Source organism: Podarcis filfolensis (assembly GCF_964270895.1).
Source record: "Podarcis filfolensis genome assembly, chromosome: 8".
In the NCBI taxonomy this organism is placed as follows: Eukaryota; Metazoa; Chordata; class Lepidosauria; order Squamata; family Lacertidae; genus Podarcis; species Podarcis filfolensis.
Window position 1 is genome coordinate 5130529 of NC_139611.1, and position 26393 is coordinate 5156921.

At 44.2% G+C, this 26393-nt stretch overlaps 2 protein-coding genes across 6 annotated transcripts in view; both read left to right on the top strand.

Annotated features, from left to right (window-relative positions):
- The first annotated feature begins 216 nt into the window (after positions 1-216).
- Positions 217-15946, top strand: NFU1 (NFU1 iron-sulfur cluster scaffold). Its single transcript, XM_083629697.1, has 8 exons — positions 217-349; positions 2689-2795; positions 3546-3681; positions 8205-8271; positions 9299-9413; positions 10791-10854; positions 14140-14314; positions 15413-15946. Exons 1-8 carry the CDS (start codon positions 309-311, stop codon positions 15455-15457), a joined length of 750 nt encoding a protein of 249 aa, XP_083485823.1. The 5' UTR covers positions 217-308; the 3' UTR covers positions 15458-15946.
- Positions 15947-18988: 3042 nt separating this feature from the next.
- GFPT1 (glutamine--fructose-6-phosphate transaminase 1) overlaps positions 18989-26393 on the top strand; it is a 42823-nt gene continuing 35418 nt past the window's right edge. For all 5 annotated transcript variants that reach the window (XR_014551807.1, XM_083629413.1, XM_083629415.1 and 2 more), the window contains exon 1: positions 18989-19446. Coding sequence is in view for 4 of the 5 variants with exons in the window: in XM_083629413.1 (XP_083485539.1) it covers positions 19440-19446 (7 nt within the window). In the remaining variant the exon portion in view is untranslated. The remainder of the gene's footprint in view (positions 19447-26393) is intronic.

The window sequence follows — 26393 nt, forward strand, 5'->3', positions numbered from 1 at the left end:
GCCTCATCAAACCTAAACCCGGCCCTGCCCTCAATCGTAACAAAATTATAATAAAGTAGCAACAACAGTACTTGAATTGATTTGTTAAGATCACTGCTCCGCAGAGAGTGAAGAGGAGGAGTGGGCGGGGCCTCGGGACATCTGACGCGGAGACGCCTTTCCTCGCGTTTCCTTCGCTTCAGTCTGCAGTTCCGCACTCCGGCCAGCAGGGGCCGCCCGACTCCAGCGGGCGAATCAGGCGCCTGCGCAGGCAGCCCCTCGCGAGGGGTCCTTCGGCTGCCGCCCCTCCGAGAGGGAGAGGGAGCAAGATGGCGGGCGCGAGACGGTTGGCGGCGGCGCTGGGCGGCCGGTAGGTGACTGCGTCCGTGCCGCCCCCCACCCCGTCGTGGCTTCTTTCCCCCGGCCTGGGGACGGAACGGCACCCCCCCCCCGCGCACAGTTCTCAGAATATATTTATTTTAAAAGGGGGGAGGTGTTTGGCTTTTCAACGGGACAGCCTGCGCTGCCTCGCGGGGTTGTTGTGAGAGGCGAAGGGCCGCTTGTGTCGGAGGCGAGAAAAGGGCGGTGGGATTCTGTGTGGCCTGATCCCCTCGGTGTCTCTGCGGGGTCGCCTGGACTCAGGGCCAGATTTACGTATAAGATAAACAAGCTGTAGCTTAGGGCCCCACTCACTTGGGGGACCCCCCCCCCAAAAAAAATTAAAGAAAGCAAAATCTGGGTGTACATTTCCAAAATATAAGTTCAACAGTTACTTCGATAAAGTACATATTTTGTTATGTGCAAATGGCTTGAGATACCTATTAGGTCCATAAATTACCATATAGCATACGTTTAACACAAAAAAACAGCGACAATTTGTTGTTGACAAAGGACAGCTGGACATAAAAAGGGCTCCATGACCCCATGGCTTTCTCAATCCGGCCCGCAGACGGTCCGGGAATCAGCATGTCTTTACATGATTAGAATGTGTCCTTTTATTTAAAATGCATCTCTGGGTTATTAATGGGGCCTGCCTGGTGTTTTTACATGAGTAGAATATGTGTTTTTATTTAAAATGCGTCACTGGGTTATTTGTGGGGCATAGGAATTCGTTCATTCCCCCCCAAAAAAAATATAGTCCGGCCCCCCACATGGTCTGAGGGACGGTGGACCGGCCCATGGCTGAAAAAGGCTTAGGACTTCATCAAACCTAAATCTGACCCTGGCCATCCCCAGCCACAGCAGGCAGGGCCAAGAAGCCTTGGGGTGGGGTGACCTTGGGTGGCTTTCAACAGCCACACCGACCTTGCAGGGCATTAATGCTGGGTGTGTGTGTGTGTGTGTGTGTGTGTGGAGAGAAGACAGCAACTGTCCCGAGGCCACACAATTAGCTTCTTAGCTGAGTGGTTGGGATTCAAACCCTGGTCTGGCACTCTTAACCCCTAGACCACCCCTGGCTGCCAGGGCTGCTGTGAGAGTGGCATATGATCTCCCCTCTGAGGAAGAAGGAATAACAGAGCCTCGTGGCTTTCAAAGCATAACTAGGTTTTTTTTTATGGTTTCATGGCTTATTATGGCATGTTTTGGACTACAACTCCCATAAGCCCCAGCACCATACAGCCATGCCGACTGGGAGTGGGGAGTCTGAAAGGAAGCAAATTGGGCAGAGTATCATAAGCAAGAAAGCATGGACTACTGCTGGTCCATGGCTGTAGTAAACTGATTGATTGATTGATCAATTAATAAGCAGCAAAGGCAGTTCCCTGTCCTGAGGAGCGAAAGTGTCCCCAACAGATATCTTAAATATTTGGTTCCATTTGTTGATGGAAGAATAAGTAAGGTTTTCAGTCCTTGGCACTTCACATTAAAAAAACCCAAACCTGCTTTTTTCATGAAAGCAAACTGGTTTAACGAAAAACACCCTCCTTTAATTTTTGACCATCACAGCTGTCCTGATACTTTGGCTTCCCGAAACTCATGCAAATGACAATACTGCCTGTTTTGCTAACCTGCACTTTTTAAGCTCTGGAGGCCTCCTGCCTGCTTCCTGTTTTGTATGGTTAAAGAAAAGATGGAGACATCTTTATGAAGCCCTGGATTGAAAGCAGGAACTGTAATCTAGAGGAGTAGTTACCTTTCCTGCATGGTGCTGACCTCATACACTTACAAACTCTTTCCAGTAGCACCTTAGAGACCAACTAAGTTTGCTATTGGTATGAGCTTTCGTGTGCATGCACACTCATGCCAATAACAAACTTAGTTGGTCTCTAAGGTGCTACTGGAAGGATTTTTTAAAAATTTTGTTTTGACTACGGCAGACCAACACAGCTACCTACCTGTAACTTTCAAACTCTGTTTCTCTGTTTCAAACTCTGTTTCTGTATAACATCTTGCTATCTTCTGCCCTCGTCAAACCATAAAGGAGAAGAACTTCAGAGCTAGGGGACTCTGGTGGATCGGTTGTTGGAATTGTGTTTTCTGTCTTTACTCAGCCATTGACTGTTTTCAGTGTTCTTGTTCAGGTTTGGTCATCCAGAGTAGCTGAGATCATGAAAGGCACAAGGGAATATTTTTGCTTAACTTGAGCCATAAAATAGGGAAGGATCTAACTTTGTAGGATGGACTAGTTAAGCCTTTATTGAGCCTCAGGACTATAAGGAGTGTGAAATTGTGACATTTTTTGTAAGGTTGTTTTTTGTCTTCTTTAAGATTCTGCCACTTGGGATTCAAAGGAGTGAATGTCACTGCTAAACAACCCCTACACATTGCCTCCCAACAGAACCTGCTCCTTCCTCCCACAGTACTACAGATGAAAGGTGAGTGCTAGGCTTGTTGTGCAGTTTGCGATCACAATTCTGTGGGGGAATGCTGTGATAAAAACTCGCAATTCTCTGAAATTGCTACATCACGACAAAAAGTATATTGAGTATGCATACTGTTCAGTCCAACATCTCTTCTTGGGTGTGTGTGAATGAGTATTTCTATAAAGTCGTCAGAAATATTTCTATGTATAAAGTGTGTATTTGCTTCTAACTTTGGATCTTTGGGTCTGGGCTTCTCAAGTTTTGTTGAGTTTCTGTAAGCTAAGAAAATAAAAATTAAGCCTCTCTTAAGAGAGAGGGAGAGAGAGTTGTGAATGCCCAGTGGGCAGAAGATGGACTGAGATAGGCAAGGCCCCCACACCTCATTGAGCAAGGCCATTCTCGGCTCTCTTTTTCTTCACAACACTCATTTTCGTTATTTGTTTGAACTCCTGCAGCAGAAGGGAGGGGTGGGGAGGGACAAAATTGCCTGATCAAGAAACTTAGTCCATCTAAATAAAATTGCCATGTTCAGGGACAATATGCCTCTGAGAATCAGATGCTGGAGACAAAGACATGGGAAGGTCTTTGTGTTTGTGCCATGCTTGTGGGCACCAAGAAGCTTCTGGCTGGCCCTTCTGGGGGCCAGAATACTGGACTAGATGGGCCTTGTGTCAAATCCAGCCCAACACTTCTTGTTTATGTTGGGTGCAAATCAGGTTACTACAAACCTCACATTTTTTTATTCTTTTTTTTTTATTCCAGCAAGGTCTATGTTTGTTCAGACACAGGATACTCCAAATCCAAACAGCTTGAAATTTATCCCAGGAAAGCCAGTCCTGGAATCTAGAACTATGGAATTCACTTCTCCAGCTTCCACGTATTGCTCACCCTTAGCAAGGTTTGTTGTTGCCTTGTTGTCGGTTGTATGACAATAACTTAGTTATGTGTCCAGATCAAAGTACTTTTAAGTGGTACTTAAAAAGGTAAAGGGACCCCTGACCATTAGGTCCATTTGTGACCGACTCTATTTTTTTTTTTTAAAGATATTTATTGAAGTTTTCAAAAAATAGAGAAAAAACAAAAGAGAAATTAAAAAAACACACACATAGAATTTACGTTCCTTACTTTCAATAACATATTTCCCTGACTTCCCCACACCTCCCCTTCTTTTATTCCAGTTCCAATTTTTAGTTCAGCAAGTTCTTATCCCCAAATTTTACCTTATTATATTTAATTCATTTTAGTTAACCAATTTTAACATAAACCTCAGTCTTTATACAGCAGTACTTATTCTTAAAACCTTTTTCTAAGGTCGACCCCAATTCCCTTCCACGAATTCCCCATTTTTATATAAGTAGCAAAACAGAATAAAAAGAAACAAAGTATAATTGTACACCCTTTGGATTCCCAAAGACCCACTCCCCACCTTTCCCGGTTTCGAACCCCAACAAATGTCCATCAGTCTAATCTGCTGTCAGCCTGGTGACCTCACATCCGAGGCTCTTAATTCTCTCTCAATTCCTCTCTGCCGGTTTTTTTAATAGTCCTTTATATTGGACACCAAATCTCGGAGAAGCTCTGTCCCAATAAGGTCCATGTTTCTTCCAGCCAGACCTCCGTATTTAAAAGTGTAGCCCAAATCTTGTTTCTTACTTCTTTTAAGTCCAAATGTCCCAAAAACTCCAGCTTCCACTTTAGTCAAGTTTGTAATCCATAGGTCTTCAGATCTCCACATGAGGAGATCTCTCCATTCTTCATTCTTCAATTCAAACCAGATTTTCATCATCCCGTTCTTATTTTCCTTTATATCCATCTTAACAGGCCTCTGGCTCTCCTTAATCATCTGCGGCATTGTAGCTCCTCCTTCCTTTCCCTCCAAATCATCATATATCTCTTTCCCCACTTTCTCAAATTTCTCAGATTTCTTTTCTTGTTCAGCTGCAGAGATTTTTAGTTCAGCTACAAAAACTTTTTGTTCAAATGCAAAGACTTGAGTCAAGTCCCTTCCAGATTCAGTAAGTTTATTTACTGTTTCATTCAATGTTGTGACATTTGTAGCCAAAACATTACTTTGTTCTTGTAACTTTCCCAAGAGAAAGAAAACCCTCTCCAGTTCAGTCAGTATTTTTCCACTTGCAGCCATTCTTGTAATGTCCCAGAACCCCCTCTAGAGGAGTTCTGGTTACTTAGTATTCCTTCCAGTTAACGCAAAAGTCAAATTAGCTTTTTCTTCTTTGTTTTCAACAATTTATTACCAGATTGTAACAAATATAACCAGCAAAGACAACAGAAACAAAGTTCTCTTTTCTTCCCCCAGCTTTGACAGCTAGTTTGACAGCTGTCAAAATCTTCTATGTCTCTTCAACAGGCTCTCTCACGGATCGCTCCCGGGTCCTGGGGGGGGGGTGTGACAGTTCCGCTCTCAAAGTTAACTCTTATCCTCCAGCAAAATCGCTTATACTGCCAAAACGTGAAATTAATTACTTTTATCCACTAAAGAAGAAGGTGTTCTCTCAACCTTAGTTATCTAGTCCTTGCTTTAAGATGTTTACAAGGCGGGGAGACGGACTTCCTCTTTGCGCCTTCCCCGATCGTGCCTAATCCAAAAGAAAAATTTTCCCTCTTATAAGTCCAATTTCCGTATTACTCACGGGTTGTTACTTTTAGTCCAAATGTTCAAAGGAAGAAGTCAGTGCTCTCCGACCATGGCATGCGGCTTCACTCCGTAGGTGAAGCAGTCGACTCTCAGCACCGCGCCGCTCCCCGCCCCCCGTTCCGAAGCCTTTAAAAAGGCTCCTTCGCGGGTCAGGGGGCGCAAATGGTGCCCGCCGAGTCACCAGGTCCATAGGCTTCAGCGCCTGTGGTTTCTGAGGGTCCCCGCGTCGTCGCTGCGGCAGGACCCGTCCCCTACTGAGCCGATTCCCTCCGGAACTCGGAGGGAATCTGCCATTAGGCGATGGCGCTAACCCGGAAGTAGCCATTCGTGACCGACTCTAGGGTTGCGGTGCTCATCTCGTTTTATTGGCCAAGGGAGCCGGCGTACAGCTTCCGGATCATGTGGCCAGCATGACTAAGCCGCTTCTGGCAAACCAGACCAGCGCATGGAAACGCCGTTTACTTTCCTGCTGGAGCGGTACCTATTTATCTACTTACACTTTGACATGCTTTCAAACTGCTAGGTTGGCAGGAGCTGGGACCAAGCAACAGGAGCTCACCCCGTTGCGGGGATTCGAACCGCCTACCTTCTGATCAGCAACTCCTAGGCTCTGTGGTTTAACCCACAGCGCCACCCGTGTCCCAAGTGGTACTTACTTAGGAGCAAACTACATATTGCACCGTAGCTGCTGTAACGAAGCCCTGGGAGCATATTATCTCGTGCAAAGCTTTATTGGGAAGTGGATGCTTTGCATCAGAGAAGGGAGTGTTTAACCATCTCCCTGTCTTCCTCTAAAATGCCCCCTCACCCAACTGTGGTTGCCCCTATCCCTGTTCTGGACTTACTTGTGCCTTGCAAGCACTAATCAGGACCCTGTGATATTAAAAGCAGACTGGGGACAGAGTTTGCAGCAGAGGGGTTATACGTAGTTTACCCCTTTAAAAAATCTGTTCTGTTGTTGTAATGGGTATTAATCAATTCCAACAGCATAAGAAATATTATTGGACCCTAACCCCTCCCCAAATAAAGACGGCCCACAAGACAGAAGAAGAACAAAGTGGGGGAAATGATTAGCGCAAATCAAACCTAGTCAAATCAAGTCAAGAAATGTCTAGTCAGTCCAGGGTGCAGTTCCGCAGGTGTCCATGTGAGGCAGGCAGGCAGAACCTATGTATGTTCCTTTACAGCACAATAATCAATAAATCTTTCTCAAGTACCGTAACATTTATATGGTGTGGTTCCTTTGAGATGAGCATGGATTTCACTTGTTAAATGTTCCTTTAAAGTCAAAGTCCACATCATTGTAGTCCATTCTCACATGAGGTTCCCCGATAATTTCCTCCAATGTTTTGCTATTGTAGGCAGAATAGAGTTAAATCTTTGAACGTTAATTCTCTGGAGTCATCTGAAATTGAAGGAAGGGCAAGTCTGGGATTGGGAGTCAGTAATTGGTTGGTTATTGATTCAGTCTCTCTAAATATTTTACATGAGTAGTTTCCCCTTATTATATATATATATATATACAATGAACTCATTCTCATGCATGTTTACATGCAGTATTCTGGATTCAATGGGATGCAGGTGGCACTGTGGTCTAAACTACAGAGCCTAGGGCTTGCCGATCAGAAGGTCGGCGGTTCGAATCCCCTTGATGGGGTGAGCTCCCGTTGTTCAGTCCCTGCTCCTGCCAACCTAGCAGTTCGAAAGCACGTCAAAGTGCAAGTAGATAAATAGGTACTGCTCTGGCGGGAAGGTAAACGATGTTTCCGTGCACTGCTCTGGTTTGCCAGAAGCTGCTTAGTCATGCTGGCCACATGACCCGGAAGCTGCGGACAAATGCCGGCCTAGAGAGCAAGATGAGCGCACAACCCCAGAGTCATCTGCGACTGGACCTAATGGGAAAGATACATGGGAAATTATCAGGAAGACTCTTACAGAAAAAAGTGTCCTCACCATGCTTGAGGTTGCAAAGCACAGCACCTGCTCTCCTATCCACTTAAATCTACCTTTGTGTAGAGATTTTCAAAAGGGATACATGACAAATCTGAAGAAACATGAATCGTGTAGGCTGTTTATGTTGGCCAGATTTAACATGTTTCCCTCGGTGGTAGTGAGAGGAAGATACTTTGCTATCCCAGAATCAGAGCGTCTCTGCAAATGCGGAAAACAAGAACCCGATACTCTGGAGCATGTGTTCTTTTCCTGTGATTTTGGCAGTTATGCCAGAAGGCAATTGTTTGAGGCCCTAAAATTTAATAGACAGATTTTTACAAAACCAACTGTTCAGGACCTGCTGGCGGACAGCGATGATCAAATTACTGTTATAGTGGCTGAATTTTTGAGGGCTGTCCATGAAGAAAGAATGGGCCATGATAGAGAGACTTAGTGGTTCTTAATGGTAGGTGATGTTGCTGTGTTGTATTTTATTATCTATGTACATCGATTTATTTTTTGGAGTTAAGAATAGGACTGGGATAAATTGTGCTCGCTGAGCCCGTATTTTATACAGTCTGTATATGATGTTTGTTTGATAATGTGTGGTGTGCTATGCCTAATAAAGGATTTTGAATTGAATGGTCAGAGGTACCTTTACCTTTATCTTTATTCTGGATTCAGGAAAGTGTTCTAGGATTGGAGCCTTAGCGGCCAGGCAGTCATCAGCCTACAAACGTTCATGGGTATACTGATACAAAGAAACCTGGAAGCTCACTTTGAGGAGGAGTTTTGAATGAAGATCTTTATTTTTCTTGTTTTTGTTTTGGTAGGCAGCTCTTCAGGATTGAAGGAGTTAAAAGCATTTTCTTTGGAACAGACTTCATCACAGTCACAAAGGTAACCCTAAAAGAATATTGTAGTGTGTGTCTGCACAGGGAATGATAATAGAATCAAAGAATTGTAGAGTTGGAAGGGACCCTGTGGGTAATCTTGTCCAACCCCATGCAATGGAATCTCAACTAAAGCATTGATGGCAGATGGCCACCCAATCTCTGCTTTAAAAGGAGAGTCCACCACCTTCTGAGGGAGACTGTTCCACTGTCAAACAGCTCTTGCCGTCAGAAAGTTCTTCCTGATGTTTAGTAAGAATCTCCTTTCTTGTAAGTTGAATCCATTGGCTCAGGTCTTACCCTCTAGAGCAGGAGAAAACCAGCTTGCTCCATCTTTCATGTGGCAGCCCGTCAGATATTTGAATATGGCTATCATATCTCCTCTCAGTCTCTTTTCCAGGCTAAACATACCCAGCTCCTTCAACAGTTCCTCATAAGGCTTGGCTTCCAGACCCTCCACCATCTTGGTCAGCCTCATTTGCACAAATTCTGTATAAATATTCTAAACCAGTGATTCCCAGTTGTTTTTCTGAAGATCCCAGGGGGTCTGCGTAACCCACCCAGGGAGTCCATAGCACATCCCTGTTAACTGTATGGGGCATCCTGTTTGGCCTGGAAGACATGCATCCTGGTTTTGCACTAGGACATGTTGGAGGGTATGGTGGCACCATTCACATAACAAAAACTAGCACAGAGATATCAACATTTTCAAAAGTAGGGGTCCATGGCTTGGCTTTTGAAAAACAGGGGGTCAGCAGTTCTTAGCTAAATGGGAACTACTGTTGTAAACATTCCAGAAGAGGAGTACACTTCTGTTATCACTTACTGTGCAGACCATGCTCTCCTTAAAACTTTCCAAAAATAGAAGATACAAAAGACATGCCAGTTTTTAAGTTTCTGTAGTGCCAGAAACTACGTGCTATTCATAGGTTCAAAAGACCTATATTTTCCCACAAGGCTTTAAAAAAGTGGTTTTGGTCTGATTCAGCAAAGCTGTTCATGTATACCTAACCTAATTCTTGAAATCTTTGTAGGAAAATGAAGAAGTGGATTGGAACTTAATAAAACCAGATATTTATGCAACTATTATGGATTTCTATGCTTCTGGCTTACCTGTTATTACTGAAGAGGCACCTCGGACAGATACAGGTAAATGGCTAATATTGAATACGTTGATGGAGGAGAGTATTACATGTTAGTGACAGGTTACATCCTCTACTTGTGAGCTTGTCTGGCCACTGTTGGAGATGCAGTGTTGGGCTAGGTGGCTCACTGGTTAGATAGAAAAGGCTGGTTCATTATTATTATTAAATGCCCTTCCTCCCTAAGGAGCACATGGTGGCAAACAACAAGGAACAAAACAATGCAGACATGAGAAACAGTTCCTGGACAGTTGCAAATGGTGTTCCTGAGGGCTGCTTGCAAGGTCTTTGCTGCTCTGATAGGCCAGGACTTACAGGGACACACTCTTGGTTTTTTTTAACCTCTCTGTTCAGCTTGCTCTACGCACAGCTTTCCTTCTTATTGCAATACAGTATCTGAGGAGCTTTTGATATGGGAGGACTTACAGGACTTTATTATTGGATTGGGGTATAAAATCAAACGGAAGGTCTTAAATTTTAGGATTTACTGTGGAACAATTAATAATAGAGTTTACCAACAAGATTCATACAACATGGAAATCCAGTGGAATTTGTTATCTGGGAATTTTGATATTGTAAACTCCTGCAGAAATAATTTATGGTAATTACATTCAGAGCTCCCAAGGAAAGACCTAAATATGGTGGCTTGGTAGTACCTGATAATAGCAGGCAGCCTTGTTCTGCCACAACTCAGTGGTAGAAATATTAAAACTTACTGCGTATTAGAGCAAATAGGGATCCCAATATTAACAGTCTTGAGTGTGGAGATCAGAAAGAAGCCAGTAGATCACTCATTGCAATATGTGACTTTTTGAAAGCAAATAAGATAGCTGAATTTATGAAAACGTGAGCCTGTTCTCACAAGATGATGGGGAAGTTTTTAATATTAACATGCCTGGTAAGCAATGGAATGATTCATGTTGTAATAGCACAATATCTTTTAGAGATATTGCTGCCAGGGAGATTTCTTTTTTACAAGATTTTGTACTTACAGTATTACCTTCCATAAAAATTACAGACAACGCATAAATGAGACCATCTTGTTTGAGATGTGGCCAAGGGTGTGTGGAGTTTGAACATATTTTTGCTTGTAAAGATATAACACAAGTGAGCTATGAAGCAAGCAGGACAACAGCTAGCACACAAGGGCTGGAAGTCTCAGAGCGGCTATTACCAAACACAAGTAAGAGCGCACTGTTGTGCTTCTTTTGTGGCAGGGACAGTGGTGATGCAGGCTCACTTTTCTGCAGTCATTTCATCCCCAAGAAGCGATTCAGCAAAGCTTTTACGTGCGGTAAATGGATTTATTTTCAAGGAATCTTGTGGAAACTATTATATAAGATAAGCATGATTCATTCCTTTTGTCTTGCATAAACCACACAAGCTCCATCTGAAGAAGACGATGAAGTTGTATTAATGATAAAAGAGCTCCTGGATACTAGAATAAGGTACAGCTACAACTGTGTTTCCTATACTCTGTTGGTGTTTCATGAAGGTGGCAGAGTAATGAATGTGCAATTCTGTTGATAGCCAGTTTGATGGATTGGCAGAGATGCTGGTGCTTCTTCCTAGGTTGCCTCTGAAAAGAGTATTTTGTTCACTTTGCGGGATGCTTGCTGTGCTCCCAGCCCACTTTCCCCCAAGAGCTTTTACAATACTTTGAAAGAGGCATGTGACTTAAAAATTCACTTCAGAAAGAGAATGCAGTAAACATATTCAAAATAGGGGAGGTAAGGGACTTCCGGGTTGGCGCCTCCGGCAATGGCGGAGCTCCTCCGATCGGGAGGAACTTGCTCCGTGAAAAGCAGGGTCTGACCGCCACGGCGAAGGCGGAGACCCATTGAAATCACAGGCGGGAGAAGCCTGTGAACTTGGGATTCGGCTGGCACCCTTTGCGCCTCCCCTACTCGCGGGGAAACCCTATTTTGGGGATCCTGAGCGACGTAGGGTGAGTGGCGCGGTGCTTTGAATCGACTGCTTCTTTCACGGAGTGAAGCCGCATTGTTGCTGCCGGAGAGCGCTGACTTTTTCCTGTGGACAATTGGATTTTAAACAACTACCCGTGAGTAGAACGGAAAATTGGATCTTGAAATACTTTAATTTGGCACCGAAGCGGGAAGGTTCTAAACAGGAAGTCCGCCTTCCGCTTTTGTAAATAGATTGAAGCAAAGACGCTACAAGCTAAAGTCTCTGAAAGCTTTTGACAAAGGATTAAATTTCCATCGGTCAAAAATACAAAACCCCCCTTGGAAGCAGGAGAAGAGGGGGGAAGTTTTGGACCTAGTGAGCCTGCAGGAGAGAGTGAAAATTAAATTACCACTGCTCTGAACCTGGGAACGGGGTGCTAGATGACGTTTGGGGAATGTTCATTGACAGAACGGATTTGACAGCTAGCTAAAATAAGAAAGATACTGTTTCCATTGTTCTCTTCTGCGTTCAAAAAAGGAGGAAAAAGTAACTGAAAATCGAAACTATTTTTATTTGCTCCAGTTGTGCTTGAAAGAATTGATACAAGTGGGAACTGTTTCCCGCTAGAGGGAGCATGTGAAACTGTTACAGGAGTGTAACAGGGAGATCTCCAGCTGCAGGATAAGGATTCTGAGAACCAGAGATTGACCTTGGACCATTCAAAATGTTGATAGGAGAAGCTATTGTGACTGTATTGTATAAGATAAATTACTCGCTGGAACAGCTTCATAAAAAGACAGATGACACGATCTTTAAAATTGATAACTTGGAACAGAAAGTGACTAATTTGAGTCAAAAAGCGAGTACCAACATAGAAACAATTCAGGACTCGGCACAGGAATATACCCTGGCAGGACAAATGGTGGAGGAAAAGGAGAAAGCTGTTGTTGTGAAACCTAAAGTAGTACAAGCGGGATCCTTAGTTTTTCAGAAGCAAATTGAGGATTATAAATTGAGGTCTTCCATGATTGAATCTAGCAAAAGTCAGATTTTGAGGATTGGATCCCGGCTTGGACTGAAGAAGGAAAGTTGGAAAGATCCCTCTATCCAAGGATTGATTGACTTTTGGGACATGGACTTGGGCCTGGAGGAGATTGAAGTTCTGGGGGCCTTTGGATTTGGAGGAATCTTGAAATATGCCCTGAAACACTTTATGGACTTTAGTTTTAACCATGGAAATTTGGCTGAACTGTCCAGAAGGAATAAAAGTATTGTTAGGTTGGAGTTTTCCCGAGATTTGCTCCTGAGCATTAAAGAATATGAAGAAGATCTGCAGAAGGGACTTGGAAAAGATTTAAGAGCCTCGGACATAAGATCTCCAGGTTGATGGACTATATGGAACTGACGGAAAGGACTGGCAGAATCTGAAACCAGGGAGAGGAGATGGTGGAAGAAGACTGGAAAATTTAAAGTGTATATTTAGAAATATTTTAAAAGTAATAACTGTTAGAAAAATGGTGGAATGATATTTTATGGATTTAGCAGAAATGCTATAAGAAGTTAAGTATATATAATTAATTTAGTCTTAATGGGAAATAAGGTTAAACAATATGTTATCTATAATATGATAGAAAATAGAGAAAGATGGAAAGGATTTGCTGAAACAAGTACTAGAAGTGGGATACAAAAAGGGAGGTATGAGGAAGTCGAGGAAACAAGGGAATGAAGGATAGAGTATGGAAAAGGAGGGATGTTTTTAAATTGTTTTTGTTTTGCTTCATTTATGTGTTTAATAGGTTCAGGTTGGGTTTTGTATTGTTTATATATTGTATTGTATTGTTTTTGCTTTTTTTCTCTTTTGTTTTTTTTCCTTCTTCCTTTTCATCTTTCTTTTTCTTCTCCTTTTTTGTAACTTTTAAAAGTAATAAATATTATTTAAAAAAACAAAAACAAAATAGGGGAGGTAAGAAGAATTTAAAATAGACGTTCCCTTTGGATATTTAGCTTTTATCACTCTGATCCCTGAATATATATTTCTGTTAGAATCCCTTGCCCTCTGATGTTAGCCAGGAGGACAGCAGGGAAATTTTTTACAGTTGCACATTTATATATTGGTGCTTATGTCAATATCTGCACTGAAGCGCTTCCAGCATTTTAGTGAGTGCCAGTCTGACAGACAGAGCCTTGGTTGTTCCTTTGGAAAATAACAGCATGTCTGTTGGGAAGTGAAAGGGCAGTATAAGTGGAGAATGAAGACGCTGGTTTCATTGGAATGTAGGTGCAGCTCGTTCATGAATGAATACCCAACCCCTGAATTGGATGCATTAATTTGCCAGCTATAATCCATTCAGTCTGCTGTGATGACATTTCAGAAGCCAGAGTGGGATTGACAGGAGCAAGGACTTCAGCATTTCACATAGCTTCTCATTACCACTACCCAGATTGCAAAGAGAAGATAAAAGTTGCAAACTGGGCAAATGCATGCAAAATGACTGGATTTGTATAATTTATTCCAGTTTCAGTAATCAGCTCTTATTGTCAGTAAAGTAGGGGTTGCCCTGGCAGAGAGCATGGGATCAGCTGTTCTAGGAAAAAGTTGCTGATGGTGGATTTGAAGGAGAAGGGAGGTGTTTTGATGAACTGCAAGAGCTGGGCTGTTCTGAGAACAAGCGTTAGTGCAACAGAGAAGGTATAGAGGTGGGATACAAAAAGGAGGTGGCCAAAAAAGTGGGGGTGAGAACTGCTTCTAAATGTATAGAAATGTTTGGGGTTTTCAGTGGTTTACTCCACTAATACTTTGAAATCTTATCGACAATGTTCCTCAGGCCAACAGTCCAGGAAGATGGTGGGGATGTCATTTTTAAGGGCTTCGAAGATGGGATTGTGCAGTTAAAACTGCAAGGCGCCTGCACAAGCTGCCCCAGTTCTATCATCACCCTGAAGAATGGGATACAAAACATGCTGCAGTTCTATATTCCGGAAGTAGAAGGTGTGGAACAGGTAGGCACAAATTGAAGGGTGTTGAAAATTGGGGTGGTTTGTTCATAGAATTTCTTCTCCGCATCTCAAAGCGTCTCTGTACAAGCAAGTTTTTACGAATGAAAGTTGACACTTCAAATCTGGTCACTGGGTTCAGTGCAAAAAAATTAGGTATAGAGGGGTCATTATAGAAGTAACAACAGAATATGAAACAGGATTTCTCTGGGCACAAGTGAGACCAGCATCAACGTGTTGCAGTTTCCTTTTGCACCCCTACCCCACCTGGAGTGTTTCTCTTCAGGGTTCCAGCCAATCATGCTGTCCACCAGGATGCTTTATTCCATATCCCCACCCTCTGGCTGTCTTTCCCCCTTTTTTCCAACCGGTATGCAATATTTCAGTAAAAACAGCAGAGCTGTGCTTGCCAGCATCACAGAAACAGTGATCCAAGGCATGGGGCCCAGTGAACCACCAACAAATCACAGAACGTATCTGTGGACACAGAGGGGATGAGTGGGGCGGTGTCTAAATCAGCTGTGGGGATGCTGATTTAGATTCAGATGCTGGACTACAGCTCCCTTCATCCCTGACCATGGGCCAAGCTGTTGCTTACAGCAACATCTGGAGGGCTGCACTGATTGTGTTGTGTTGAGAAAGAGATGGCGACGGCATGGGCTTTACTTTGCTTTCTCCAGTCTGTGCAACAAGCGTTACATGGGAACAGTGATCTTTGGTCAAGACGGCTTTCCTCATGTTACTGACAATCTCATCCACACTCTTAGCAAGTCATAGTTCTTTGGATGTGCTGCTTCATTTTGAGCTGGAAACGCTGGGTTGGATGTAGAAAGAAGGAAGTTATTGCCATGGTTTTCTTGAGATAATTCTACTGGTGTAAATTTAAAGTTACAGTAGGTGTAATTATAAATTTATACTAAGCGGCCATTTGTGATTTTAAAAAGCATAAATCTGCTTTTCAAAATAACATTCAATACTTGTGTTTCATCTGTATTGTGAACTAAAAGGATCTCGAGGACCTTTTGATTTCTGACACCTGTATGTGCATGTGTTTTTATTTTTTAAAAGCTGCCTATCCCTTAGTATTGCAATCTTATCTTTCAGGTTGTCGATAACGAAGAAGAAGAAGAACAAGCGAAGTCAACCTAAATCAGGGAAAGCTTTGGACTCTTAAGCTAAAATTATTTTGCAAGCTGATTTGTCTAAATTAGCCACTTGCTATAGAAAAATGTTCAGCTGTTGTCACCACTTTTCCCAGACACAGGACTGTTTCCTTCACTGCTTCATGGTTCTAAGAAAACAAGTGAAAAGTATTCTTGAAAGTGTGGCTGTCCGTTTGCTGCTATTCTTGTAAACAAAAAGAAGAAAATGTATAGATTTTGTTTGGACAGAATGTGACATTTATAAAATATTTCCCCTCTCTGTTGGATTTAGGTAGCTTCTGTGGTGACCTACAGCCCATACTGTTGGAAGAATTATGTAGTGATAAATACAGATATAAATTATTGCTTTATTATTTTGAGGCCTTCCTGTTATATAAGCCATGTTTTTATTATTCTTTGTAGGTCTGTTGTCTTATCAACACTGCATATATATATCTTTGCTACTAAATGCACAATACTGGGTGAATCCTTATAACGGTTTCCTTATTATTGTATTGGTCACAAATGGGGATTAGAAACTGAACTTAACCCTTGAAAATAAGAAAACCAACACTTTTGCTACTGTATTTTCTTGAATACATCAAAGTAGTTGTAACAACAAAATTAGAGTGTGTTATGGTCCAGCAAACCCACATTACTGTATTGGCCTGAATATAAGCTGCACCCAAATATAAGCCACACCTTTAAAATGCGGGGGGGGGGGGGGGAGAAAAAAAGACAATACCAGAATATAATCTGCTCCCTTAAAATTCTGCAGGCACTCACACCCGTTCTGTTTTACCATATGTCTGTTTCAGCAGTGGTACCGTAAAAGCCAATTTTTGTACGGTTGCAAATTTAAGCTGTACTTTTAACTTTTCGCGGCTAGAATTTGGGAAAAAAGTGAGGCTTTTATTCATGCCAATATGGTAAATGAATTTTAAAATGTACTGGGAAGAATGTGTGAACTATACAGGAGCTGGGACTCCCCAAGGAAACTTGACGCCTTTTCAATAAAGGCAAATGGGAAATTACTTTGCCAAATACTCAAGTAAGCATATGCTGTGTGAGGGCAACCAGAAGCAACCCATGCCCTGTTTGTCTTGCGTAGGATGCCACTGCAGCTCTTGTGGCACTGTCTTTTCCTTGCCCTGGGCTAAGATTGAGTTGCTAGTATATGACCACTATCGGTTCTGGCCATCTTGAACTTTTTAATGGCTGACGCACTTAATAAGTTCTGACTCATTCCAAGTTCCTGGAAGAGAAACCTTCTGTATTTACTGTTTTACTTTTCCCTGCCTCTGAAAACATCACATTACCTAACATGATGCAATCAGCACACCTAATCTTCACAACAGTGTTCCTTCCTTTTATTTGAAAGGACAAGTACAGTGGTATGAAAAGGATAGCTTGTTACTTGAGAATTAGTAATCCAGCACCCACTCCCCCAGAGACCTGGAAGACTCTATTCAGCATTTCCTGGGGGATCAGCAAAAGGGGGGGTCTGAAACAAGTCAATTCTAAGTTAAACTGGGTGTCATGTTTGTCAAGGCTACTTCCATTCTCAGGAACTGCCAGCAAGTGATCAGTTGAGGTAGTAATGCATGGATCTTGCCTGCAGCAGCTCCCTTCGGTTTTAGGTACCTTTTAAGAGTAAGAAATGACATACAGACATAAAATTATGCATGGCATGGAGAAACTGGATAGAATTTTTTTCTCCCTCTCTACGCTAGAACTAGAACAAAAATATCAAAGGAGGCCTTGTTGAAATCAAAATATGCTGCTTTTAATGTGCATGAATGGCAAACCAGAACACCACCGAGTGTGGTGAGGCTCATTCCATGGGAAGGAAGGTGAAGCAACGTTGGGGAAGATTCTGTTTCTAGGGTAGACCAGCTTCACAAACCAGGCATGCAAAAGGTTGCCCTCTCCTGCTGTGCGCCCCCAGCACCTAGTGCACTGTCGCCATGAACGTTATTTATTTAAATCATATCCCACCTTTACTCCATGGAGAATCAAGGTGGCATACATGGCTGTCCCCTTTCTGTGAGGTGGGTTAGGCTGAGACGCGGTGTCTGTGACCCAAAGTCACCCACTGAGCTTCATGAAGGCAGAGTGGGGATCTGAATCATGGTCTCACCCATGTCCAGGTTCGACCCTCTTAACCACTGCACCACATTGGCCCACAGTCACTACAGGAAGTTGCCTTACACAACCTCTGGCCATTAGCCTGCCTGGCCTAGAATTGTCTCTTGGGACTGGTGGCCATTCTCCAGTATGGAACGGGGCCTTTTCTGCCACCTTCCTCTTTTAAGCAGGAGAACGGGTGGGGCTGCCAGGGCAGGCCAAGCAAGACCCCTTTGCAATCAGTTGGGGGCATGAAGGTGGCTACTGGACCACCACCACTCCCTGCTGCCTGTCCCCTGCACCAGGTACCGGGCAATAGACTGTTGCTGAACATGGAGGCTCCATGAAGCTCCAACAGGCAACTCTGGAGTTTTGCTGGAAGCATTGTTTTAAAACGCCCCACAATGCTCTGGTGCTATGGCAAAGAAGGAAAGGCAAATTATTTTAAAACTGATTTCATAGTGTGTTCTAATCCCACCCTGGGATCTTGGGGCAAAGGGCACAAAATTAAAAGTCAAAAAGTGAAGGGTACTAAATACAGTACCTCGGGTTGTATATGCTTCAGGTTACATACGCTTCAGGTTACAGACTCCGCTAGCCCAGAAATAGTGCTTCAGGTTAAGAACTTTGCTTCAGGATGAGAACAGAAATTGTGCTCCATCAGTGCGGCAGCAGCAGGAGGCCCCATTAGCTAAAGTGGTGCTTCAGATTAAGAACAGTTTCAGCTTAAGAACGGACCTCTGGAACGAATTAAGTACGTAACCAGAGGTACCACTGTACATAAATAGCCCCAAAAGGGAGCCCCATTTTGCCTGAGCCTAGAGCCACCAGCTAGCAGACTGATGATAATAACGACAGCCACACACAAAAGGGTGCCTCATTTTGCTGCAGTGTTACCATCAAAAAGCAGGATAATGACGATAACCCCTAAAGGGGCACCTCGTTTTGCTGCAGCCTAGAGTCACAAAAAAGCGGACTGGTAAGAACAGCAATCCTAAAAGGTTGTCAAAATATAATATAATAGAATAGAATAGAATAGAATAGAATAGAATAGAATAGAATAGAATAGAATAGAATAGAATAGAATAGAATAATATAATAATTAATATAATATAATATAATATAATATAATATAATATAATATAATATAATATAATATAAACCAACTAAGTTTGTTCTTGGTATAAGCTTTCGTGTGCATGCATGCTCATACCAAGAACAAACTTAGTTGGTCTCTAAGGTGCCACTGGACAATTTTTTAATATATTTCTACAGCGCCAGACCAACACGGCTCCCTACCTGAATCTAACCCCAAAGGGGGTGTGTGCCTTATTGCCTTATTAGCCCCCCAAGGGGCGCATTGTCTTGCCCGGGCCACGAGCCACCACCGACCAGGGGACCCAGAATGGTAATATTAGCCTTATTGATCGCAATAACGCCAAGGGGGCGCCTCGTCGGGCCCCCGCCCGGAGCCCCCCGCCCTGCTTCCCCCTCCGCCTCCGCCCGAGCGCGGCCCTTCCGGCCTGCGGGGCTCCCCGCTCTTCCCGCTCCTCCACCTGAGGCGGATGCTGATCCGGCTGCCACGTCGCCCCGAGTGACACGGCAGCCCGGAGGCCTCGGGAGGCGGCGGAGGCGGAGGCGGAGGAGGAGCCGGGCCCGCTAGGCCGAGCCGGGCCCAATCGCGGGCCAGGCAGGGAGCCTGCGCCCCTCGCCCGCCGCTCCTCGGTCCGAGGGAGGAGGAGACGTTGCCGCCGCCGCCGCCGCCTCCTCAGCCGCCAGTCCCGCCAGTCCCGTCAGCGAGGAAGCGCTCGTCCAGCCTCCGCGCCTCACAGCCGCCCTGCTCGGTCTCCTCAGGCGCCACCATGTGCGGTGAGGAAGGAAGGAAGGAAGGCAGGCGGCCGGTGGGGAGGGAGGGATGGAGGCTGCCCCGCTGGGAAGGCTGGGCGATGCTGAGGGGCCAAAGCCAGGGCGAGGCGGCTTCTCTCCCTCAGGGCAAACGGCAGCGGGTTGGGCTAGATGACTCTCGGGCTCCTTCGCATGCAGTAGCCTTGCCTCAGCCCATGTGCAGAGTGCGTCTGAAGAGGGGAGGGTGGGGGAAGGCAAGGCTCTCAGGGCAGCAGCTGCCTCTCTTCTTGGCCCCCATTCTGAGCTGCTTCCTGGGAAAGACCCAGGGGCTTAGCCCAGCCTCATCCTCCCCTGTCAAAAGGCCGACGCTGGCTCTCTTGAGCATGTGCAGAGTGCCTTCGCCTTCAGGGTGGTTCGGAAGGGAGATAATAGGAGGGTAGTGGGGACAGTGTGAATGTGCAGATGGAAATCAGGTGGGTGAGAGAGATGGTTTGTTCACGGGCAACCCCATGCTTGAACATTGCGGAACATTTAGGAAACCTAATACAGTGGCACCTCGGATTAAGTACTTAATTTGTTCCGGAGGACGGTTCTTAACCTGAAACTGTTCTTAACCTGAAGCACCACTTTAGCTAATGGGGCCTCCCGCTGCCGCCAGAGCACGATTTCTGTTCTCATCCTGAAGCAAAGTTCTTAACCCGAGGTACTATTTCTGGGTTAGCGGAGTCCGTAACCTGAAGCGTATGTAACCCGAGGTACCACTGTACTGTAAAGCAAAATTAGGAAAATGATGAAGAGGGGGGAAAAGCTCTACAACTGGTTTAGCAATAGTGATCCAGTACTGTAGTAGTAGTAGTTATAAAGTGGCATCAGGGTCTGTGGTGCTTTGAAGACCAGTAGCATAAACAAAACACAGGTCTCTGCCCCAAGGAGCTTACAGCCTAAATCTTATGCAGGTGCGAAGTTGAAGGGGACAAATGTCTTGAGGGACTGGCGCAAGTGAGGCTTGTGGGGAGATTAGCATGAGAGTAGACGAGTGTGTGATATTGGGAAAGCGGGTTTAGATTGCTGATGATGATAAGGAAGGGGGTGAATTGGCAGAATTCAGCAGGGAGATATTTTCAACTTCGTTTTCCGTTAAGCTTAGGGTGGCTAAATACAATATGGCAGTATGTTAACCTCCTAGAAATATAAAGGGGAACAGGGGGTGGGAAGCGGTGGCAGCCATCCATGCAGTAGAGGAAGAGCATAGGTGTGTGTCAGACAGGTAGACAGGTAGAAAAGCAGATTTGCCTGTTCAGGAGCTACTCAACACCAACTTCAGGGCTGTCTGCCTTTCTAGCAACTTGTACTGAAGCTAGGGTTTGCCAGCAGTGTTGGTAGGTGGAAAGGCTGCTTCCATATCTCTGGCTTGCATGTACCGTATTTTTCGCTTTATAACATGCACTCGACCATAATGCGCACGTAGTTTTTAGAGGAGGAAAATCCGTAGGCATGCCACCCGTAGGCATTCCCTCCATAACACGCACAGACATTTCCCCTTACTTTTTAGGAGGAAAAAAGTGAGTGTTATGGTGCAAAAAATACGCTAAGTTCTTACTCTTTACGTGGTGTTTGTTTTGTGCACTGAGCTGTTTACGGTGCTTCCAGAAAGATTTAATATTTCATTTAATCCCCATTTGACGTTGTGTTTGCACATTGCCTACAAGCACATCCTTTTGATGTGTTGAAAGATGCTGTTTAACCTTATTGAGTTTCAAAAGCAGCTTCTAATGTGGCACAGAAGAAGTGGGGACGTGGAATAAGAAAAGAGAGTCCTCTTATGTAGGCAAAAGGCAATGGGTGTTTGGATCAATTCCAGAGGCATCATCATTAATAAGATCATCGCTAATAAGAGATTAAATGGAAAAAAAAATTTTGCAGCTTTTTTCTTTTTAAAAATGTTGTGAGATGACTACCATAAAATACATATTTAAAATACCAAAAAGAAGGAAAGAAAAGAAATACTGCAGAGCACAGCAAAAATGACATAATAAAAGTATAAAGAAGAGATGCTAGGCACACATCTCTGGTGGTGATGTTCCACTATGTGGCGCATAGTTAAACTATGGAACTCACTCCTCCAGGAGGCAGTGATGGCCACCAACTTGGATGGCTTTAAAAGAGGATTAGATAAAGTCATGATGGAAAGGGCTATCAATGGCTGCTAGCCAGGATGGCTAGCCTCTGCCTTCATGGTCAGAGGCAGCAATGCTTTTGAAGACTAGTTGCTGGAAACCACAGGAGAGGAGAGGCCTCTTGTGCTCCATTCCTGCTTGCTGGTTTCCCGCCTGGCCGGCATCTGGTTGGCCACTGTGAGAACAGGATGTTGGATTGATCCAGCAGGCCCTTCTTCTATTCTTAAATTCATAAAGGGTGCAACTACAGATGAGGCTCCCTGATCTTCACCCGCCGAACTTTTTCAGAGAACTTAATGATAAGACTGCCTCATTATTATTTTAATAATATTGGAAGTGTGTATGTCTGTAGCTCTTTTTGTGTTCACGTGCATACATTTATCAACTGCTTTGAACAGTATATAAATTTTACGAAATAAATAAATTAAATCAAAACACACGACCCCACTCATCCTTACAAATTCCTTCTAAGTTAAATTGGTCAATATGATTCTCCCCATATTCCAAAGGACTAGGCGCCGAAGAAAAGCAAAATTGGCTTGCTTGAGGCCACCTAGTGAACCAGGACCTTCTGGTTGAGCTCTGAATTATCATTTGCATTCTCTTGGTGTGCAGACGTAGCATAGGTCTATATGTGCTTATTGAATCCCAGCCCATCTAGCCAATTGTCCACACTGGCAGTGGTTCGCCTGGGTTTATAGCAGGAGTCTTTTCCAGCTGCACCCAGAAGGTGTTGGAGATGGAACATGCTCTGCCACTGAGCCCTTCCCCATATATCAACTATTCTTTCGGCTTTCTTAACACTAAGGATTTCTATTGTACTCTGTCACCTTCAGGTATTGGTGTGGGGTTTTTTTGATGTGGGACACAGGTTCACGAGAAATTTCTCCTGAAGAGCAAAGTGAAGAAGAGCTGCAGTCACAGTTTGCTCATGTGCATTTAATGCTATGCAAATTTGCCTCAGAAAATGGAAAATGGGGCAGTGCTAAGAATAGAATAGGCAATTTATGCTATAAATAGTTTGCTGTGAGCACAGTTCAAGTCTTTCTGTGAATTCAATCTTGGGAATGTGTGTGATTCTCAGATTGCATAGCATAATCTGTTCTTTGTCTACAAACATATCCTTTAAAATATTTCTGAATACAGTTATAGACTCTTGACTGTCTTGTTCCAAAATGAGAAAGCAGAATTTTGTGCCTTTAGAGTGATGGAGACTGACAAAGCCCAATGCCTTTTCTTCAGGTCATATTTCTGAGGGGATTATTTCTCTTGCATGGTTGAAATTGTAGGGTTTATTGCCCTTGCAGTTTTATCTTTACCCTGACATTTCTGTATCTCACTTGCTTATTCTTTGATGGAATAAGTATAATTCATCTATTGTTAACAGCCCAGGTAGAATGTAGATGTCCAGACAAACCAGTGTAGCAGATATACCTTGTTCATAGTTGAATGTGAAACTCATAACCAGTTTAAACTTGCTGCAGAGGTAAGGATGGGAGCAAATCTTACAAGATCACTTTCTTTTAATAATTAAACTGGTGCAGCATCAAACTGGAATAATTTCAAAATCTGATACGTTATTCATAACTTAGTGGGTTACATTGCCAGGGGTGGGAGAGGGGGGTTGACTGCAGGACTAAGAGCAGATTCCAAGCATTGATTTATAGGTAAATAAGAAATGCCCGAACGGACAGAGCAGTTTTTTTCCTGTTCAGCAAAATAGAGTGAGATTGTTGGCTCTTCGTAAATGGGTAGTTTGTTCTGGTTTTCAGTGTACAACTAAAATTTGGGATCTGACTTGCTGTGAAATTGTCCACCCTAGTAGAGCACACAGTGTTCATTTCTGACCATTTGGTTTGACCAAGTGTAGAGACTGGTACTCTGTTTACCATCTGCAGTGAAATACCGTATTTTTCGTCCCATAGGACGCTCCGTCCCATAGGACGCACCTAGTTTTTTTGGGGGGAATAAAGGAAAAATTTTTTTTCCTTTATTTCCCCCCCAAAAAGCAGGTCGGAGAAACCGAACCAGGTCGAGGAACAGCGGGATGGCGGTGCTGCGCCTCCCTCCTGTCCCCCGAGCTTGTGGGGCTGGCCGATGTCTGCCCAGCACGAGGGGCGCTCTAATTCAGGGCGCCCCGCCCGCTGGGCGGCAGGCTGCTATCCGCAGCATGGGGAGCCCTGCGGGGAACTCCTGCAGGGCTCCCCACGCTGCGGATGTCTGTCCGGCGCGCGGGGCGCTCTGCTTCAGGGCGCTTTGCCCACTGGCCGGCAGGCTGCTATCCGCAGCGTGGGGAGCCCTGTGGGGAACTCCTGCAGGGCTCCCCACGCTGCGGATGTGTTCCCGAAGCGCCGGGCGCTCTGCTTTCAGGGCGCCCAACGCTCCGGGAAGCAGGCTGCTATTCGCAGCCTAGACATCCCTGCGGGAACTCCCACAGGGCTGCCTAGGCTGCGGATGTCTTCCTGAAGCCTGGAGAGTGAGAGGGGTCAGTGCGATTTCCCCTTCATTTTTGGAGGGGAAAAAGCGCGTCCTATAGGGCGAAAAATACGGTAACTATTTCTACTGTTGACATTAATTTGTCTGAGCAATTTTTATCCTGCCCTTCAGCGCAGTGCTCTCATAGCAACTATCATATCCAAAGGATCTCTCTCCACCGTGCCTCTTAACCCCAGTATGAGTTATGGGGCCAACTAAAATATTTTTGTTGCATGTGGTCATTCTTTACCTTCTCTCTGTTCCTTTCTCTCACCCCCCCCCTTTTAAATTTCCCCTGCATTCTATCATTCTTTGTTCTTTATCGTCTTCCAGAAAGCTTAACCCTTACCTTAAACAAGTACAAAAGGAAGTGTGGCACCTGAACCAATCTCGTTTAGGCTGGGCTGCAATCGAGTTTCTGGTCTCAACCCACCAGCTGAACCCTCATGTTTCACAGCCAGGTGTTGCCACCAGGAGTGAAACAAACACCTGCTCTTCCTTCTGCTTGGTAGCTTCCAATTTCTTGCTGATATCAAGCTAAGGAGGCCAATATAATTCTTTTGACTTCAAGGTTATACAAACACAACCCTTCTTAACCCCCCCCCCCCATTTTTATCTGAATTCTGAAGTATTGACTTGCAGTAGTCATGGCTGAACACAGCTGAATTTGTGAATTCTAACTGGGCTCTCTCAGAAGAGGAACAGCAGGAAATAAACTACTTTAAAAGGGAGGATGTTAGCTCAGTAGCAGAGCTTCTGCTTTCCGTGCCAAAGGTCCCTGGTTTGATCCCCACCATCTCTCCAGGTAGGTTAGGGAAGACTCCTCCCCAGCAATGCTGCAGAGATCATGGCCAGTTGGTGTTGACGGGGCTGCGGTCTGAAGTTTAGCTATACAATTTTCTGTTTTATCTGTGGTGAATCACAGTTGCCCCCAGGCACGTTTTGGAGTTGCAAACTGCCCTTTACGCAGCTCTTGAGTGGGGCCATGTCTGGAGACCCCCAAGGGCAGCCTTGTGCTAGCCTTGCATTCTGCTGACTGCATTGGTCTATGCTTTCCTAGTGTTTGAAACTTTGGGAGCCCCTGCACCGCCAGTAGTAATTATTAGCGCAGATTATATTACAAAATTACAGGAATCAGTGCCCAACCTCCTAGCAGCTATTTCACATAGCTATCACATCCTATACAGTGGTACCTTGGGTTAAGTACTTAATTCGTTCCGGAGGTCCGTTCTTAACCTGAAGCACCACTTTAGCTAATGGGGCCTCCTGCTGCTGCCGCACCGCTGGAGCACGATTTCTGTTCTCATCCTGATGCAAAGTTCTTAACCCGAGGTAATATTTTTGGGTTAGTGGAGTCTGTAACCTGAAGTGTATGTAACCTGAAGCGTATGTAACCCGAGGTACCACTGTATTTCCAATATGTTTTCCTTGTTTTGACTATGGCAGACCAACACGGCTACCTATCTGTAACTGGAACTATGGAAGGCACCACATTGAGCCGCATGAAAAAGAAGAAGTGTGCATGCACACGAAAGCTCATACCAAGAACTAACTTAGTTGGTCTTTAAGGTGCTACTGGAAGAAAAAAATATTTTTTTGTTTTGACTCTGGCAGACCAACACGGCTACCTATCTGTAAATGTTTTCCTTTGTAAGTTTTCCAATAGGTCACTTCTGTAAGACTAGATATCTGCGCTAATAAGGTTACATACACTTCAGGTTACAGACTCCACTAACCCAAAAATATTACCTCGGGTTAAGAACTTTGCTTCAGGATGAGAACTGAAATCGTGCTCCGGTGGTGCGGCGGCAGCAGGAGGCCCCATTAGCTAAAGTGGTGCTTCAGGTTAAGAACAGTTTCAGGTTAAGAACGGACCTCCGGAACGAATTAAGTACTTAACCCAAGGTACCATTGTATAGGATGTGACAGCTATGTGAAATAGCTGCTAGGAGGTTGGGCACTGATTCTTGTAATTTTGTAATATATTACTGTACTTTAGGTGACAAATTATATTTGCTTCCAAACAATAAGGTAGAGAGCTTTGACCTGCCAAAAGTTAGTGATTCTTCTTTCCATCTGCCCCTTTTAGGTGGCTCTCTAGATGAGCTAATAACATTTCTTCTTGGGAACTTATTTTCAACCCTGTCATCACAGAATTTACATAGAGAACATTTCCTCCTATGGACTATGATCTTATTTATGAGCTGAATGAGTAAATTTATATCACTGTAACATTTTTCTTCCTTTCTTCTTTTCAACTCATGCAAATGAGGAAGTGGTCTTGGGAGTGTGCTGTGTATGATTAGTTGGTAAAAATAT

Bases quoted from the DNA above. Each gene is read 5' to 3' on its own strand.
- NFU1 (XM_083629697.1), top strand. From the start codon at position 309: ATGGCGGGCGCGAGACGGTTGGCGGCGGCGCTGGGCGGCCG. The intron at 350-2,688 runs GTAGGTGACTGC...GTCTTCTTTAAG, and splicing joins GCGGCGGCGCTGGGCGGCCG to ATTCTGCCACTTGGGATTCA. The intron at 2,796-3,545 runs GTGAGTGCTAGG...TTTTTATTCCAG, and splicing joins CACAGTACTACAGATGAAAG to CAAGGTCTATGTTTGTTCAG.